The sequence below is a fragment of the Peromyscus eremicus genome, chromosome 9, assembly GCF_949786415.1.
Source record: "Peromyscus eremicus chromosome 9, PerEre_H2_v1, whole genome shotgun sequence".
Taxonomy (NCBI): domain Eukaryota; kingdom Metazoa; phylum Chordata; class Mammalia; order Rodentia; family Cricetidae; genus Peromyscus; species Peromyscus eremicus.
Window position 1 is genome coordinate 86,102,955 of NC_081425.1, and position 18,446 is coordinate 86,121,400.

At 43.7% G+C, this 18,446-nt stretch overlaps 1 protein-coding gene across 1 annotated transcript in view; it reads left to right on the forward strand.

Annotated features, from left to right (window-relative positions):
* The window catches only part of Cacna2d3 (calcium voltage-gated channel auxiliary subunit alpha2delta 3), an 827,473-nt gene that overhangs the window by 750,175 nt on the left and 58,852 nt on the right, over positions 1-18,446 (forward strand). The window contains exons 28-29 of the mRNA XM_059274534.1: positions 14,535-14,596; positions 15,698-15,742. Coding sequence (XP_059130517.1) covers positions 14,535-14,596; positions 15,698-15,742 — 107 coding nt within the window. The remainder of the gene's footprint in view (positions 1-14,534; positions 14,597-15,697; positions 15,743-18,446) is intronic.

The window sequence follows — 18,446 nt, forward strand, 5'->3', positions numbered from 1 at the left end:
CATGAAACTGCAAAGCATCCCCACCCCCTCATCTCTCAAGGCAATGACCAAAGTACTGACAATAATGAAGATGCTTTATGGAAGAAAGAGTTTTCAAGGCTCTCTACCTCTCCCCAGCCTGCTGGCCATTCAGAGGCAAAACTGCCTGATAGGGTCAAATGTGCCACAGTAGGGCTGAACTCTTCGGCTCTCTACTGTGATGTGACCCCCCCAAGGAAGAGGTCCCCTCACGATTCTGGGGTTCTCTAAGCACAAAAGGATCTTCTCCTTTCCTGCTCAGCTCTGAGATGGGACAGTTATCATCAACTGAGCTGTGCCTCAGACACCGACATCCTTCTTATACCTTGAACAGAACCAAGAGAAATGAGAGAGAAGCGCAGAAGAAACATGCCCGTGTGTGATGTTTGCTGAAGCCAGGTTTGTGCTCCAAGCCAGGACCTGGAGAAGTGAGCCTCAGGCAAGAAGGAGTGAGGGCAGAAAAGTAAGGGCACAGTGGTAGAGGGGATGCTGAAGTCAGGCAGTTCCCAATCCTATCCCACTCAGTATCATTCCCCTCTTTTAATAATATGGAATATGTTGGCTATATTTCAAGGTGAAAATAATATAAAATATAACTACTTTCCAGTGTGTCACCAAAAATAATTGACACAATGTCACAACTACAATATCTTTGTAAGAAATACAAAGATAATAATTTATAGCGGATGTCTTAATATGTAAATATCTTAGACATTAGAGCGGGAGAAGGCAGAATGGAGTAGTTAGAAGCAATCCCTCCTCTCTGAGGTAGACGTTCTAACACGATGGCTGCTCTGAGTCCATCACACCCTTGATAGTAAGCCTGTAGATGAAGAAAAATAGACCTGGTTCTTGCTCACACACGGGACCACAGCTAAACTTCTAAAGATACCTTGTGTCTGTATGTGAATCAAGAGTCAATCCAGGGCTCAGATTGGGATCCTATTTCCAAGCATTTTGGCCACAGACAGTGTACTTGAAGCCACCAGGCACATAGAATCATTTTACTGACCCATGGATTGTGGGTCATCTAAACACTGACAAGAACATCACCACCAAGTTCCAAAACAGCTTCTTAGGGGGTGATGCAACCCCCTCCTACCCTCCCCCCCCCCCCCCCCCCCGCTGTGAACCAAAGGAATGGGAGAAAATAAGCAGCCGCTTCAGTCAGGTTCATGGCTCAATTCCTGGTTCTTCCAAGTCCTTGGGGCCCTGATTAAGTCACTCAGTGATCTTCGACCTGAGTATATGTGTGTGTGTGTGTGTGTGTGTGTGTGTGTGTGTGTGTGTGTGTGTATACACATGTAGAAATTAGAGGATATGACATCAAAAGTCTTCTCCCATTTACTCCCATTGTTTTTTGTATTGAGACAGAATCTTTCACTAAACCTGAAACTCACTGATAGGCTAGCCTTGCTGGCCAATGAGCTCTAGATTCTTCTGGTTCCATGCTCCAGCACTAGGGTTATAGACATGGCTGCTATACCCAGCTGGGGTTCTGAACTCAGGTCTTCATGTGTTACCAACTGAGCCATCTCCCAATCCCCCCTATCTTTTCTTCAAAAAGAAGAAACGAGTTTACCCCTTGAGGATTGCTGAACAGTTAAGTATGATGATTCCATCAGCCCTGACTTGCCCATGGTGGCCACTAAGGGAATGCTGTTTCCCATGTCTAAGGGACTAGTGCTTTCTTATCTCTTGTACCTGTATATCCAGGTCCACTTCTCCCTAATAAGCCTTCCAGATGGGAAGCATCAATCATCCATCCTCCAGCTCAACCCTTCAGACACTTCCATGTCCTCAATTGGAAGATAAAGGTGACATGATCAGTATCTACCTATGAAGATTCTAGGCTAGCGGTTCTCAACCTTCCTAATGCTGCAACCTTTTAACATATTCCTCATGTTGTGGTGACCGCCAATCATAAAATTATTTTTGTTGCTACTCCATAGCTGTAACTTTGCTACTGTTATGAATCATAACATAAATATCTTACATGTAGTATATCTGATATGCAACCCCCATGAAAGAGTCATTCAACCCCCAGAGGCATCACAACCCACAGGTTGAGACACACTGCTCCAGGGACTCTTAAGTCTTACAAACTCTCAGTACTATCTGTTAATGTACTACCATAAGGAAGCAGGTATATAGATGATAACTAAGAAAGTGAGCAGCGGTAGGTGAATGTGATCAAGGTACATGATCTGCTATGTACATGAAATTCTTAAAGAATTGGTAAAAATGTTATTTTATTAAAAAGAAGAAAGTGCTAAATTTGCAAGGTATAGTGACATTTTAAGATGTTTCTACTTTCCCCTTCTCATGGAACATCCAGGCTTGGTTGAAAAACCTTGAATACAGCTGGGGCTCTGTTACACAGTCGTCAGGTGGTCCGCGGATAGATAACATGTGCCAGTCATTACAACTGGGCTCTGAGGAAACTACATTCTCTCAAAATCACCTCTTAGAATAGCTGGGTACCTACAATCCTTTCTCTTTTGAAGATTGTTGTCCCCAGCCAAAGGTCTAGTTGCCATGGAAACAGCAGGGTTTAAACTGTTGGGTCTGTTGTTTCCTTTGCATGTCTGTGGACATGTGGTCCAGCAGTAGGAATGTGCCTCTGCTTCCTCTGCAGCTTAGCGGGATCACAGTCTGTCAGAGACTCGAAGCTCAGAGCCATGGCCCTCGGGTCTCTTTTAGGATCATGGGAAGGACATGGGAAAGGGCCTTGGACTTGTCTGAGTCCTCTCTCAGGTCACCCACTGTACTTGAGAATTCCATGACCATGTACCTTCCAAGTGTACATTCAATGCACCTCCACCTGCAGTCTGTTTATCTTCTCTCTGAAGACTCTGCCGTTCTGATGGTGTGAACTCTCAGTGAATTCAGTATCTCTCTTCTTTTTCCTCCAAGACTTATCCAAAGCTATAGGGGGAAGAGGGTTCTTTAATCATCCAGTCATACGTGTGTTTCTTGAGTCACCCAGGCCCAGCTGGGGTTTTGTCATCAGTCCATACACAGGGACCTTATTCCAGGGACTGTCACCCTAGAGTCACTTGACAGTTCTGGGGCCTCATCATGGCAAGCCTGCTGGGCAGGGAGTCTCCTCCTGCTGAGTTGTCTGTTTGGTGACTCTGGGATACTGTCTCCTGTCCAGCAATAACAAGGATAGTGGAGAGGAAGCCCGGGGTAGTGTTACCTTCCAGCACTGATACCTGAGTGTGAGTTCTAGAGGGCTTGCCTCCACACTGCAAGCACCATCTCAGGGTGGGAAGTGGGCACAACATGACACACGTTGTCCCTTAGATCTGCCAGCTCCTTAGCTACCCTTGGAGTTCTTCCTTTCCAGCCCAAGTTACCATTCTTGCCCAGCAATCTTGGCAGGGACTGGAGGTTGGGTGGGGAATACCAGAGGGGCCCATGTAGCTCCTCCATTTTCTCTCCTGTCTTGAGTTCCTTAGGGCCTCAGCTTTAAAGACTCAACCCCCAGATTTTGTTCCTTTGGCCTCTGAGTTTCTCTGTGTCTTCCCTTCCCGGAGGCCAGAGGCCTGGAATGCTTTAGTTCAGGGAATGGAGAAGAGCCAGGGGGTGCCAGGAAACTCTGGGAAAAGAATGCTGGTAACAACTGTGTTTCCAACTCTCATCCCTGAAGAAAGCGTGAAGGAAGTTGGTTAACTGCCTCATGGCTGGACTGCCCTCTATTTGCTTATTCCTTCATTTATTCTGTTTTTATTTAATGTCTCTTGGGCCTCTGGTACTCTGGGGAGTCCCTTGCAGAATGGAAGAAGATCAGAGTTGGGGGACATAGACAACCTACTCATTCCTAAGGGCTCTGTCTGTTGAGCTCTTAGGTGTAGTCCTTGCTTACAAGAGTTCAAACTTGCCTGTCAATCAAAAGGGAAGGCCCATCCTTGCCCCACAGCCCACCTCAGGAGACCTTCCTAGTACAGACTGTTGGAGGAACTCTGAGAAAAGTCCCTCAGGCTGCCAAGCATGTGTTTGGGAGCAATATCTTAATGACAGGAGGTAGCTTTTCCAGTCTCTTCATCTGCCTGGTTAAACTAAGGGACAAAACTAGTATCCATCACTTCAGGGCTGGTTCCCAAACATCCCAAGGTCCTGAGATTCCAGGAAGTTTGGGAAAGCGTGCTTGATTACTCCAGAGCACTGCCTGCCTCTCTTGTTAATGTATCCCGGTTCCCCCCTCCCTCCAGACTCAGTCACCTTGTGTGCAGCTGTTCTGGGAGGGTCTGTTGCGCCTGGACACATCTGCCACGCAGGTGTTTGACTTTGGAGAATCTGGATGGCCAGAGGGAAGCAGGCCCAGCTCATACATACATACTCTTCCTTTGGCTGAATGTGGTGTAGTCATCCTTTCCATGGTAAATGAAATGGAGATTCTGGATAAAGACAGAAAACGACGGTATTGTTGACCCACCACCAAGAAGGCAATTCTGCTGATGACAGGCTAGCTCCAGAATGATCACCAGCTTTGTTTACACTTCCTTATTAAATCCTGGTCCGTGTCTTGTAAAAACTAGGGACATTCAACTTTGTCACTTGTGTCAGCACACAGATGGACTTGACTTCTCCAAAGCGCCATTCCCTTTCCAGCTTAGGATTTTACATCTGACCTAAAACGCTCTCACCATCTTCCTTACTCCTGCTTACTGGGTTATTGTGGATTTCCACCCATGATGGTGACCCTGTCTCTTTAAGGAAGAGTTACATAAGCTTTTATATTCCATTGGTAGTTCTCAGAGTAATGTCAAGATCATGGCTAAGTCATAGAAGCCAGCATCAAGACCTGAACAAGTCAAATTCAACTTGAATGTTTAGATAAGTGCCATGAGAATTCTTGATATTTAAACAACGGAGAATGGCAGATGATTTTTGCTGATACCTGAAATCCTCATCTTATGTGACAGATACAGAAAGTACTGAGAGTCTGTCAAACATCCAAGTCATTATCTTTGACTTTGTTGGATGTGGAACTCAAGAATGAAGACCACATTCTTGTCTAAGGGTTTCCATACATGACTTTCTTCTGTGATCCTTCGTCTTCTCAGAGCCTCACGTGGCTGGGAGCAATAGTCCCTGCAGGCCTCCTGAGGTTTGGCAATGAAGTATCTAAGGCCTCTGGTTAGCATCCAATGTATAATAGAATGCCTAATAACAATATTAATTAGTGTATTAATTAGAGAAGGGGACACACACTTAAAATCTCAACACTCAGGGCACTGAGACAGAAGGATTAGAAGTTCAAAGTTAGCCAGTGCTGCACAGCAAGGACTTGTCTCAAAAATAAAATTCTAGTAATACTACTACTACTATGTGCTATCAATTTTTAAAAAGATTTATTGATTATGTGAATATGTGTATACATGATTGTGTGTGCACCTCATGTGTGCAGGAACCTATGGAGACCAGAAGATGGTTGGGTCCTCTAGAACTAGACGTACAGATGGTTGTGAACTGCCCAGTGTGGGTGTTGGGACCAAACTCAGGTCCCCTGAAAGCTTAGCAAGTACTCTTAAGTGCTGAGCCATCTCCTTAGCCCCTGTGTTTTTATAGCCTGATCTATAAACTAATTTTTATTATGGAGTGTCTCACAGAATATGAAGATATGACTGCTGAGCACTGGAAAATGTTGCATACATTAATTTATTCAGAAGCAAATGCATGCTGGGATTTACCATGCTAAGTTTCTTGAGCTTTCAGGTTTATTGCATGTGTTAGAAAGGGCAGGAGATGGCATAGTATCTTGCCCAATGTCAATGTCTCTGATGTTTTCCGGGAAAAACACAGGTGTTCCCATCTCCGCCACACTGGAGGGCATAGACACAAAGGCCAAGCCTTGCATCCTCTTGTGTTTACCTTGCTGAAGTTCTTGCCTCTCTGACTCAGATTTTCTCTAACCACAACTTCAAGCCTCAAATAGCTGGTGAAGAGAATCAAATAGTAAATGGTGCATGGTGTAACTTAATGCTAGCTCTTGATGAATGTTACAAAGGAAATTTAACCTGGTGGAACTATTGACCATGACATCAAAATATGCTATGGCTCCAACAGTCCACTTGTTCCTTGGTAGTAGTGGTAGTAGCGGTGGTAGTGTCACTACTCACTTCCACAGTAGAAACAAAACCTTAATACCCTTGCTGTGTCTGAAAGAGGGAGCAAATATTAAAGGGTTTGAGAATCTGTCCAGGATCACCAACAGTGGGATATTTCAAGACACGTGAGCCTTTCTGGAATCTTGGTAGAGCAATAGTTATTTAAAAATATGCAGTTTCCCAGTCAAGCCATATTATCTTAACAAGAAGTGCTGTTATATCAGTCTGCTGTTCGGATATAGCAATTTGGGACACATTTCATTAAAAAAAAAATATTTTTTTTATTTAACTTATCTCTCTGGATAAGAATTTCATTTTGTGGAACAACTATTTACATCGTGGGAGTCGTGTTGTTAGAGGTGTCCTTGGCTCCCAACCCTGAGTTAGGCTGCATATGCAAACTATGTCAAGCCTCCCAGGGTTAAGATTGCCATGGAGGCCATTGCAGGTCACCTGCAGTTGTACCCTGTGACCCTCGGGTGGGTTCTGCTTACCAGATATAGCCAATCCAAAATATTTTATCTGGCAATTCTATGCAGTATTCACATTGCAATTTCTTTTCTAGTAAGTGTAGATTTGCAGATTCTGCTGCAGCATCAACAACTTGGGGGCATCTACATAGCATCCTCACAAGGTGCTAAGCTGAGCCAAGCCCTAGGACTCCCTTTCCACCCACTGGGCATGAGGTGGACCCCAAGTTCCCACACATCCCTAAAGGGAACCAGAGCTTGGCAACTTTACAATGGGCCCAGAGTCTCCCCCCGGGAGCTGAGTGTCTGGTCAGTTCCTCTTTCCTTCTACATGTCCTGTAACATGAGCTTTAAAATTGGAGGACTGCACCATCCCCTCAGCCTTGTGAGCAGCCCATGAGAATATTTTTACTGTTGCTTTGTATTAAACACAGTAACAAACGTTCAGCTCAGAGGTGTTTGGCAAGTATATGTGGCCTTTCTATTATGGGTTTTGAAAATTTAGAAATTTGACCCCTGATTTTGTTATAATGTCTTTGGTGAATGTTATTAGGTGGCGACCTAATAAGAATTATTAACTAGGGACCTATAATACGGAGCTTATAATTTTCTTAATAGGCAATGATTTGTGTAGTCCCGATTAAAATACAATGAAGCCTGAGGCTTAAGTGTTTTATTCTGAAAGGGTGAAGGGATGCGAATCAACTCTTAATGTATTGCCTTGAAATCTTTATTGGAATCATATTATTTGAAGAGTTTTGTGAGCATAAAATGATCTGACAAAAAACATTCGATGCCAGGTCCCGCAGCCTTGGAAAGCTAGGGGAATATAGGTTTCTTCAAATGAAGTCTGGAAAATGCTTCCAGATTACCTCAGGGGTAAAGAAAAATTATTATTCCATTCCACAAGTCCTGTTAATTCTTTTCAACATTGATTCAGTCAAGTAATTAGAACCCAAATGGAGGAAACATGTATAATTGTCATTTATTAGACTTTACAAAAGGTGACTGTTCCCAAGAAACTCTGACCAGAGTGAAAAGTGGTCATAAAAGAGATGTGTGAGCCAAGACACCTGGCCTTCCTCTGTATGTCCCCAGAAGCCAGGCTCAGACAGTAGGTTGAGAAAGTTCTAGATTAAAACAGACTTCTACAGCTATGACTCTTCAAAGAAAATCCTCCACCATCATCTTGTCAATCAAAAGATAACAATGCACCCCATTTCTCCTCCCTCCCTTTCAGCACAGACATACATACATCATGTAGCTCTTCGTTATTTAAAAGCATTACTGTACAATATGAGAAAGTTTACCTCCCACATACCACAGGGAATACTTCTGAAGTGAACTATGCCTTTGGTAAAGGGGCTAATATTCAAAGTACCTCCTCCCCTTTTATCCTCCTATTTCTTCATTTGGTATCAACTAAAATATGTGGAGTGTCTGCTGCTATGAGATTTCCCCCCTTGTTTCTGAAATAATGCCTTACTTTAAAGATGAGTTCCCAGACTTTACCAAGATCACTATGAACACATACTACTTTGATCTGTAGTTTTCTAAAGGCTGTTGCTACTTGGTCTCCCTCACTTACAATGTTTTAAGAAAGCTTTTGGGTTTGTCAGCCTGACACCCAGGGGGACAGTAGAATAGCTGCCCCCCCCCCAACTTAGCAAGGATACTCTGTTCTCAGTTTCACTCAAATTAGTCCCAGGATTTCAGTTGTCTTTTTCTGTCCGACATTCCATCATGTGATTCATTAAAGTCTTCACATGAAATACTTTGCAGATGAGCTATGTCATAATTCACATTACAGTTTTCAGTTGGTATTCCTGTGGGAAGTCCTTTCTCTGGACATCCTCAGACCTCTGGAATGGACTTGCACTGATGCAGCGAAGATCAGCAAGCTCTCCTTCAACACTCCACGGCCACTAGTGGCCTTCTTCCAAAGCCTGGGTTAATTGTGAAATATTCCAAAGAAGTGACATTCCAATTCCTTGTTAGTTCTACTTGCAATTAACTGTTTTGAAAACAAACAGAAGAAAACATTTAAACAAATGTGGCTTGGCTAACAACTATTACAGTGGACTGTTAATTAAGGCAAGTTGGAACTCCAGTATGCCTGGCCTTTTCCCCCCCTATAACATCTAGCAATCTTTGCCATTGTGGACAAAGTAAGAACAATTCAGGGATACTGTCAAAGTGTGGGCTGGAACTGGATAGGAGATTTTAACCCAGCATTCATACTAGCCATCACTTTGCTTGAGAAATCTGACCAGCAAGAGACTTGTTTTTCTAGAGGCGAAAACCTGGGTAGGCATTTGGTTTCAGAAAGCAAAGTTCTGCTCTCAAGAGAGATGAAGTGTGGGAAACCCTCCTCACCTGTTGCATTTATTATTTTACTCAATTTTGTTTTCAATAACAAAGAGACAGCTTCCTATCATGGGCCTCTAGCCATGGGTTGAAATCTGTTAGAATTTTTCTATCTGTGGTCAGGAGAACACAGGGAAGCTGCAGGGTATGACTCCACTTGTGAGCCAGAAAGCAATGATCATTGTCCCCAATTGTCAGCAAACCGCAAGTCTTTAAAACTCTCTATGGCTGAATACATGGCCATGGCACACACAGAGCGGATGGTGGCCATGTCAGTGATAACAATCCACTTCAATCCTGTGTCCTGCCCACCTGGCCTTGTACTGACTATCCACCATTCCAGAGAAGCAGCTGACATTGTCTACATGGTGGACCATTTCTCTCAGTAATCTTGAAGAGCTTGCTTGGCATGATTTTGTAAAGTGTTTACATCCCAATATTATATCCTACAGAATATTTCAGTTTACAGACAGTTTAGATTTGTCATAGATGTGTTTTCTGCTTAGTCTCAATATATTATCATCAAAGGTGCATTGGCCCGGAAACACATTTTGCCAGTGCTGTGTTCCCATGAGAGTATTCTAACACACTTCACTTTTTATAGTCTTATCCTTGCCCCATAATTTTTTCTTCCAGAAATGAGGCAATGAGACTCTCCTTACAGAGAAAGAAGTAAAATGATGATCTCAAGGCTCACAGCAGTAGACTTAGAAACAGGGCTCACAAACAATTCTCCAGCAACACACTTCAGTTATAATTCACTGGCAGAGCTGGGACTGCTTTTCTGTCTCCTCGATGAGCCTTCCAAGTGCATGTGAACATATTCTATGGCTGGAGGGACAGGGGATGTTTAGAAACAGGGGTGTTTTTTGGAGCTTTCATGCCAGGCCTGGTGAATGTTTAATAAACCGGATTTGTGCTCCTAGGGGTAGATTGCAAGTTGAGGCCAAGCCTGCAGAAAATGATTTCTAAATGAATACAATATGAAAATGTTATTTTATTTCTAATTTTACATGTGACATTGTTACTTGGTGAGTTTCAGATTACCCTTGAATGCGTGTCTATTAACATGATATGAGATGCAGGCATGATTTCATCTTGAGTGCATTTGAATATAATAGCACTGGAAATGTAATTTGTATTCTCAAATTTTATGAAGCAAAATAAATCAATCTCGGGGGTGGTAGCCATATTGAGCATATTGCATTAATTTCTTTGGGGGTTTTCTCAAGATAATTAACAACTTCCCTTTGCAGAACCAAGTTGGGTCGTGATAGAAGACCTATCTCATCTGAACTCTCAGAGCCTTCCATACATATGTCATCCTCATTTCTCTCACCTCTAGGAAGTGGGAATATGGGCAGGCCTTCATAGAACTTTACCTTCAATCCCTTTTGTGATTGCTGGTTACTGTCCAATAGAACTTTTGCAAAGGTGAAAATTAGTATACTAACCACAGCAGCTTGTGGGTTCACAAAGCTATGGTGCTCCTAAAATGTGATTCATGCATCTAAGGAGCCCAATGATGAATTGTATTCACTTTCAATTTAAATAGCCACATCAGCAGCAGCCATCAAGTTTGATAGCACAGAATCGAAGCATCAGAGGTAGCTGCCTGCACCTGTATTCGAATGAATGAACCACAGGCATTCTAATAGCCCAATGGTCATGAGTGATGCCCTCTGATGGCCTCTGTGAGTCCAAGGTTGGTTCTCTTCTGTGATTGGACAGCCCTGCACAGCCTCCCAGCCCTTGCCTATTGTATCTTGCATCTTTCTGACAATATACCTCCTACCTAACACTTACTGGGCTTCTGATAGATACAGAAACAAGAAATAGAGGATGAAATTGGGTAAAGGGGGTAGAAAATTACAAGGTTGGGGAAAGGGAGAAGTCTAGAAGGAAAATGTTAAGGGAAGGTCTGAGTTGAATTATGTTGAGCTGGTTTGTACCCAAGCCTTCTTATCACAATGATGAGAATGGCAAGAGCTATCACCTGTATAGTTCAAATCCAAAGAGATGTTCATACCTGAGATGTCTGAGTATTTCGTAGGAATTGGCTTGGGAGTCTTCTGGATAATAATGCTCTTAACAACAAGTTTGATATTTTGCTGAATTCTGAAGACTACCCATCTGAAGAGTGGTCATCTTGGGAGGCACATTGGGAAGGATGCTACGGAATACTGTTTTGGGGTATGTTCAGTGTTGTATGCAAAAGCAACCTGTGTTCTTATGATGGAGGTTGTGAGCGAGGAGCCCAGGAACATTTTAATCACATGGAAGTGAGGAGTACCACAGACTCCAGGACAATATGTTCATGATTTTCTGGACTGTCTAAAAAATTTCAAACCCATGGAATGGTGTTTTTATTTTCTGCGCTCTCCCTGGGATTTGAGTTTCACTAAAGCATTTTCTGCCCTTGTTTTCCTTATTAAATTAGCAAGACTGACTTGAAGCAGAATACACTGTTAGGGCTTGAAATGTTGTTGAAAGAATCAAACAGATGGGCATGAGAAATACCTCAGGTTCCACTTAGGTTGTGGAGGGTGGTGTAAGGAATGGGCTTGCCGAGGTAAAAATGCTTTCCCTGATAAAAGTTGAAAAGGAAAAACATGTGGAACAAAACAAAGGAAACCCAGTGATGCTTGGCCTTGTGTTTTACCCTTATTTTTTATTGTTTGGTTTATACTTTAAATCATTTCCATGCTTAAGAACTAGTAAGCCCTATGCACCATTGGCCAAAATTTGTGTACTGTCCTGTTGCCCACTGTTTGGGCCCTTTGCCTGGCATTTGTTCGGCAGGCTTTTGAGTGGGTGTTCAAAAATACAAATCTGGTCCCATTGCTTCTGTAAATATCTTTAGTAGTACCTACAGCAAATGTCAACAGTGTTTCTGCAGTAAAGGGACAGATAGTAAATGCTTAGGTTTTGTGGGCCATTCTGTCTCTGTTGTAATTCCTCAGCTTTGGTATTATAGGCCCAGACAGTATGTAAACAAATGACTGTTCCAATAAAACTTTATTTACAAAACAGGGCTAGATTTGGCCCTGAGCTAATCCCCAGCCTATGGGAAAGTCTTCATATGCCTTGGACTAACACTTAAGATCTTTTGTCATTCAACCCCGCCATGCATACCTAGGTCCCTGTGCCTACTCTTCTCAATCCTCAAAGCCCTGTGGTCTTAAAGGCTCCCTGCCTTTACCCATGCTGTTTCCTCCATTTAGATTCCTGTTTCCTCTTGATTCCTATTTTGCCTTGAGTTAGATCTCCTTGCCATAACAAGCACAGATCCCTTGGTGGACTTCATATCCCAGAATTCTTTGCTTCTGCCTGTAGTGTAGCCCTTACCATGGAGCTATTTCTCAGTAGGATGCTGACAGGGTAAGTGATCCATTTCAATTAGCACCCAACTGAGAGCTTAGCACAGTGAAGGCCATGGGAAAAACTTATCATTAATTCAACCCACCAATGTGATTATGAGTCTCTGAATTATAGAGAAGTATTCAAAAGTTTAGAGGAAAACCCTGAAAGTCCAAATGTGATAAAGGGAGCCAGGGCTGTGCTGCTGGAGTTGGCATGAGGGCAACCAGCAGGAACATCACCATGTGGAACTGGGCAGACAAGTTACCATCAGGATCCTAGGAGCCCTGGACAGTAGCCACATGGCCCAGAGGAGAGTGCGCAAGGGAAGCAGTGTCTTAGTTAGGGCATCAAGCCTAGGGCAAGGATGCAGCTCATTGGAGGGAGATCAGAGAAAGTCGGCCTGCCTGTATGATTAATGGGGCAGAGGAACTGACTCATGAGGGAAGATTAAATTGCCTTGAGGAGATGGGGTACAAGACCAACAGAGGCAGATGATAACAGACTCCAAGTATGTGGGATGGATAAACACCCTGGAGGGAGCAGCTAGATTCATTAGGGAGGTGAAGAAGGGGTCCTGCCAGAGGCTGGAAAGGTGCTCAGAAAGGACACAGGAAAGTCCTGGGGAAACACAAGAGGTGACGGGTGGGTAAGACGCCTCTGAACTGTTGGAAGGAGAAACACCATGGGGAGTTTGCCGTAGAGTGACTATTTCAGGAACTCCTGTATTCTCGTCCTGTAGGATAAGAATTCTCACTGTGGCTTGCCATGATCTTGACCTTGGCCTAAAGAGATGGCATTAAAATTACTCAGTGCCAGAGAGGGCAGCTGAGGATTTACAAAGCGGAAGGCAGGAACTCTTCCCGCTCCTCCTAGACACCAGCTGCCAGCTCTAACAGCAGTTTTGAGGCCCTCTTCTCCGAAACCCGTTGCTGTCTGCTCCTGACTGACTTCGTTAAAACCCTAAGTTCTTGTCCCAAGCCTTTCTGAAGTAAAGGATACAGCCCTTGGCGCTCGGTGCGCCTGAGCAAATCCCAGCTATGTGTTCGTACACTCCCTGCTTTAGCCTGGTAGGCATTTTGAAAGACAGATTGTATTTGAAATGCTACAAATGTCCCCCAGACTCCAAGATCAGCTTCCTTCAGGCATTCACTGATCTTGGCTTCAAGGCTAGGATGAGGCAACTGGTGATCTCACCAGATGCCCAACACTGAACATTGTAGGTCTGTAGAGCCAGGATATTAAAGACTCCAGAGCAGATATCATATATATATAGATAGATAGATAGATAGATAGATAGATAGATAGATAGATAGATAGATAGATAGATAGATAGATAGATAGAGAAAGGCCATGCCTACCAGGCCAGTGTACAGAACTACTCTAGAGTACATGCCAACACTCCCCACCCCCATTGCCAGTCCAGTTGAATCATTCTTTGAACTCCTGTAAAGTATTATTGCCATCTGATGAGATCGGGGCCCTGACCGCTTTGCTTTCTGAGTTATGCTGACGCGGCTTTCTGGGGGGACATGTGACAAACCTGTTCATGTACTAGTTGTAAGGTCCCACCAAATGCCTAAAGTTTCTTTCCTCTCAGTATCGCCACTGCAGCCAACCTTGACTGTTGCCTTAGAAAGATTTCCACAGACACCAGAGCTGTGTGTTCCCTCCATCTCCTGGGGAAAGAAGGGTGTGGACACGAGAGGGCCAGTGAAGCCAAGTCACATCAGAGCAAAGTGACTCCCTTGCCAATACCAGCCTGTGACTGCTGCCTTTCAGATGTTATACCTAAAAGAAAAAAACAAAAACAAAACACTATGGGGAATGTATTGAGTCCTTGAAAGTAATAGCCGAGAAAGGAACTGAAGACATATTCTAGATATTTTTAATGACAAATGTCAGCTTGTGCCGGGGTTACAAATAGGTGGAATTTAGAAATGCATACTGAAGTAATACCACTATAAAGAGCACCTACACTGAGATCAGTTTGTGACTGGGTTCTGAGCACAGGGACCCTAGAGACTCCCTTACCTGCAAGGAGAGAGGTCAGAGCTCTCAGGGTGTAGGTGTATGGTTCACTGTTAACTTTTTTTTTCCAGTATGCTATGTCAGATCTCGCCATGGCGGATCATCATCAACAATCTGGAATAGTTGTGTAAAGGGGTCTCTGATGCTTTGTTTTCTTTATAATCTACCCCAGCTGTAGGCATTCAGATGAAACTTGAATTCTTCCAGAGGAAGTTCTGGACTGCCAGCAGACAGGTGAGTTCCAGTCAGCATCTCGGGGCCTTAGCGGCCCTGTTGTTACACTGGTGTCTCCATGTGGGGAGCTGGGGCCAGCAGCGCAGATTTCTGATGACTGTTTGTCAAATGCATTGCCAGCTCCTCAGATTACCATTCATTTCACAGTAAAACTCGGGCTGTCAGCGTGTTAGACACCACATGCTGGGCAAAGCAGGGGATTTACTCCTAGGGGCTGTTGGAATTAGGAGATCAAGAGGGTGACTTTACAAAGGGCATTTCTCTCTTCCTATCAGGGCCTTTTGTTATTTCAGCGCGACTTTATTCTGATCACATTGGCGTGTCCAGCTAGATATTTGTGCCTCTCCTTATTGCATTGTAGAAGGCCACCATATGACCTGCGTTGTCAAAGCATGCCTCTGCCTTTCTGGCCAAAGGACTTCAAGAGGCTATTGCACCTTGGAAAACCCAGGGCATTCCACCCCTTTGCTGTCCTCTGTGAACTAAGACGTCCCAGGTGTCTGACCAGTACTGACCAGAAATGGCAGGCCACGAAGTTGCTTCCACCTGCCCAGTTCTAAATGTCAGAAGTATAGTCCGAGCAAAAATGAAATCAGCACACAAAAGGCAAATGAGCAATTCCATATTTAATGTGCACTATTCACAATATGGAACTGACTTAGAGACCCATCCAAAGATGGATGCACAAAGAGCTTATCATTTCTTAAATTATGCTATGATAGGAAACTACAAACTAAGAACATAAGCGAGAGTTTCCTTTTCAAGTCATTGAGAAATAGTTTTAAATGAAATAATGACATAATGATCTCTTTTGTTACCAAAAGATCTGAGATCTTTGAGAGATATCATCAGTGTTGAATGACAACATAAATTAAGAGAGATGGAAAAGAGCCAGCCCTCCCCACATTGTGTCTTTTATACTATGATTCTGAATTCATACGGACTCTAGAGAGCACAGCCAAGTTTCATCTGAAAACGTTCCCTTTGGATGAAACCTGGTACTTGCATCACAGGCCTTGACCTCTCCATAGCTAAGCAGCAGCTGCAGCAAATTCTGGGATGACCCAGTAACACGGTTCCCTTTTTCCTTCCCCCTCACAGTGTGCCTCCCTGGATGGCAAATGCTCCATAAGCTGCGATGATGAGGTAAGGTGGCCTCCTGGTCATGTTTCTGGCCAAAGGGAAGTGTTAGACAGTGCATTCTGCAGAAGGAATGCTGCTGTGATAGAGCCAGGTCTGACACATCACTCTGGGCCAGCCTCCAGAGAGGGAGAGGGAGAGAGAGAGAGAGAGAGGACATTTGTTTCATTCCCCATCCCCCCATCCCCAATTCCCCAGTTTGGTTGTAAGAGCCAGAGAAATATGTTTTAGATATTTCCTGGACTGTGCTATTGGAATGTTGGTGTTTTATTTACAGGAAGTAATATACATTACTCCCATTTAAAGATCCCATTAGGGTTCCCACAGCTTTGTCTCCATGCCTTATCTTCTTCCCACCATCAGAACACTAGATGGACTAGGTAGAACTATTGGCTCTATGTATAGGTAAGATAATCAAAGACAAAGCAGGCCAAGGTGGAGTATGGCTGTAATCCCAGAACTCATCCAAGAGGTGGTGGCAGGAGGGGCATCCTAAGTTCAAGACCAGTCTGGTCTACATAGAGAGTTCCTGACCGGCCAGGACCGTAGAGTGAGACCCTGGCAGAAAGAAAGGGCTGGGCAGGGAGATTAAAGGGAGTAGAAGGAAAGAGAATAAAACCAAAGATGAGATAAACAAGTGGTTTGGTTAATTTCATGTGATTAGCAAGCTGCAAATCTGGAACTGAACCCTGGGGAATTCAAGTTTTCATTCAAACAGCTATTTCCACCTAACATTTCTCTGTCATTTCCCCTTTCCCTCTCCCCCTCCTTTGGAGGGAGGAATTTGAATCACTTGGGTCAGCAATGGAAGAAATTAATATATCACTGTCTCAAGCCATTGGACTGAATCATGGTGGCCTTTCTGCTTCTGCTTAGGTCGCCTCTCTCTCTGCTTTAGGTACACATCTGTCAATCCATCAACTAAACTTTACAGTCAGATAGTTACAGATCTTCTGGTTACCACAAGGATTTCAGGAATGTTTACCAAACATAATTTAACTCAGAGAACATAGGTTAGGAGTAGTGTTTTTAAAAGTAGGTAAATGGAAAACAAGAACATAAATGCAAAAGAGTCCAGGACAGAGTTAGAACAACAACAGCAAAAAGTTTGGTTCCCAGTGGTCTAGCTGCCAGCTTGAAAGGAAAATTGTTCTCATAACATGATCATTGTATGAGTCACCATATCTGCAGAGCAAAAGCCAATCTGTCATGTTTTCAGCAAAAGCCCAACTTTTCTGATCATCAGATCAAAAATAATTTTCCCTGAGGAATGTTCAACACCCTTTTCAGTACGCTTGGGGATAACTTCATAGGGTAGCCATGGCGGCTCAGATTTCCACTCTGGCTTTAAGACACATCAACATGTTAGTGCGAGCTGTTGGGTTAAACTCCACCCCCTTGCCTCTCTGGAGTGCTCAGATGGCACAAAAGGGTGTATCGCAGACTACAGTGGGTATTGTTGCAAATCCAAGCTACAGTAAGAGAAAGGAGAATGGTTGGTTGACTAGCGCGATGGAAGGGTGGATGCTAGTTTGGAAAGTTGGTCAGATGAATGGGTGGTTGGCTACACATGTGCAGAGTTGTTTAAAGGATTTATGAACACGAGAGGTGGTATTTTTTCCCTACAACTCACACCACCTGGGTGTACTCCCCACATAAAGACAAGCGAAGACAGATTTCCATCTGGGCTTGGAAACATCCAGTCTGTTGGCTGCTTCCTGGCTGGTAGTATAGGTACTGTAGAATGGTGTTTAAAGGCACAAGCCATGGGGTTAGACTGTTGAGATTCTAACTATGACTCTGAAAGTAGGTAACAATATGACCTTGGACAATCTTCCCAACCTTTCTTTGCCCCTGCTTCTTCAGCCATACAAGGATTGTAGAAATATCCAGAGCTGCAGTGAAGAATGCGTGGGAAAAAATGGAAGACTCTGTCGTAGCTCCTGGAAAAGGCACACACTCATTGATGCTAGCCCTAAACCAAACATGCACCAAACTATTTTTGCCATAGAGTGGTGACTCACCTGGGCCTAAAGTCCCAGGTGGCAATGGCACACACACCAAGGCACAATTAACACAGGCCACAATGCTGTCATTAGTACCATGATCATTCTCTTGTTCCTAGGAGAGATACCCACATCCTAAAGGGTCACAAACTTTGAAAAGTAAGCCTTAAATCGATCCCCTGCTCTTTTTTAAAAAATTTTTTTGTAAATTGGGTCTCATGCTTATCATGCCCTAGTCTGCACTTTGAAATTTTCATCTAATTTGCTTTTGACTATTAAGTTGTAGTTCTAGGCAACCAACTGACATTGCTTTAAACGAGAAAGCTAGCCCTGACTTCCCACATAGACCCAATGCCATTTTTTTTTCAGCAGATACCTGCCAATATCACTCTTTTTGTGACATTTAATTAGGCCTGTAGAGCTGTCCCGTGTCCTCTCTCTTCCGCAGCTGGCCTCAAATCATCAAATCCACCATTAAAATTAACTTCAAGGCTCATTCTGAACCCATGCTCTGTCTGTACCACCATGCTGAGAATGGTCCACTTTCTTAGACTGCTCAGACACACATTGGCTGAGGGACTGACCCATCAGCACACTCTGGGCCCCAGCAAGTGTGTGCGGCCAACGTTGGGGTATGTTGACATATTTCAACCTTGTAGGAGGGCATCTTTAGATTGTCAGGAAGTGGTAGAAGCATGTGATTG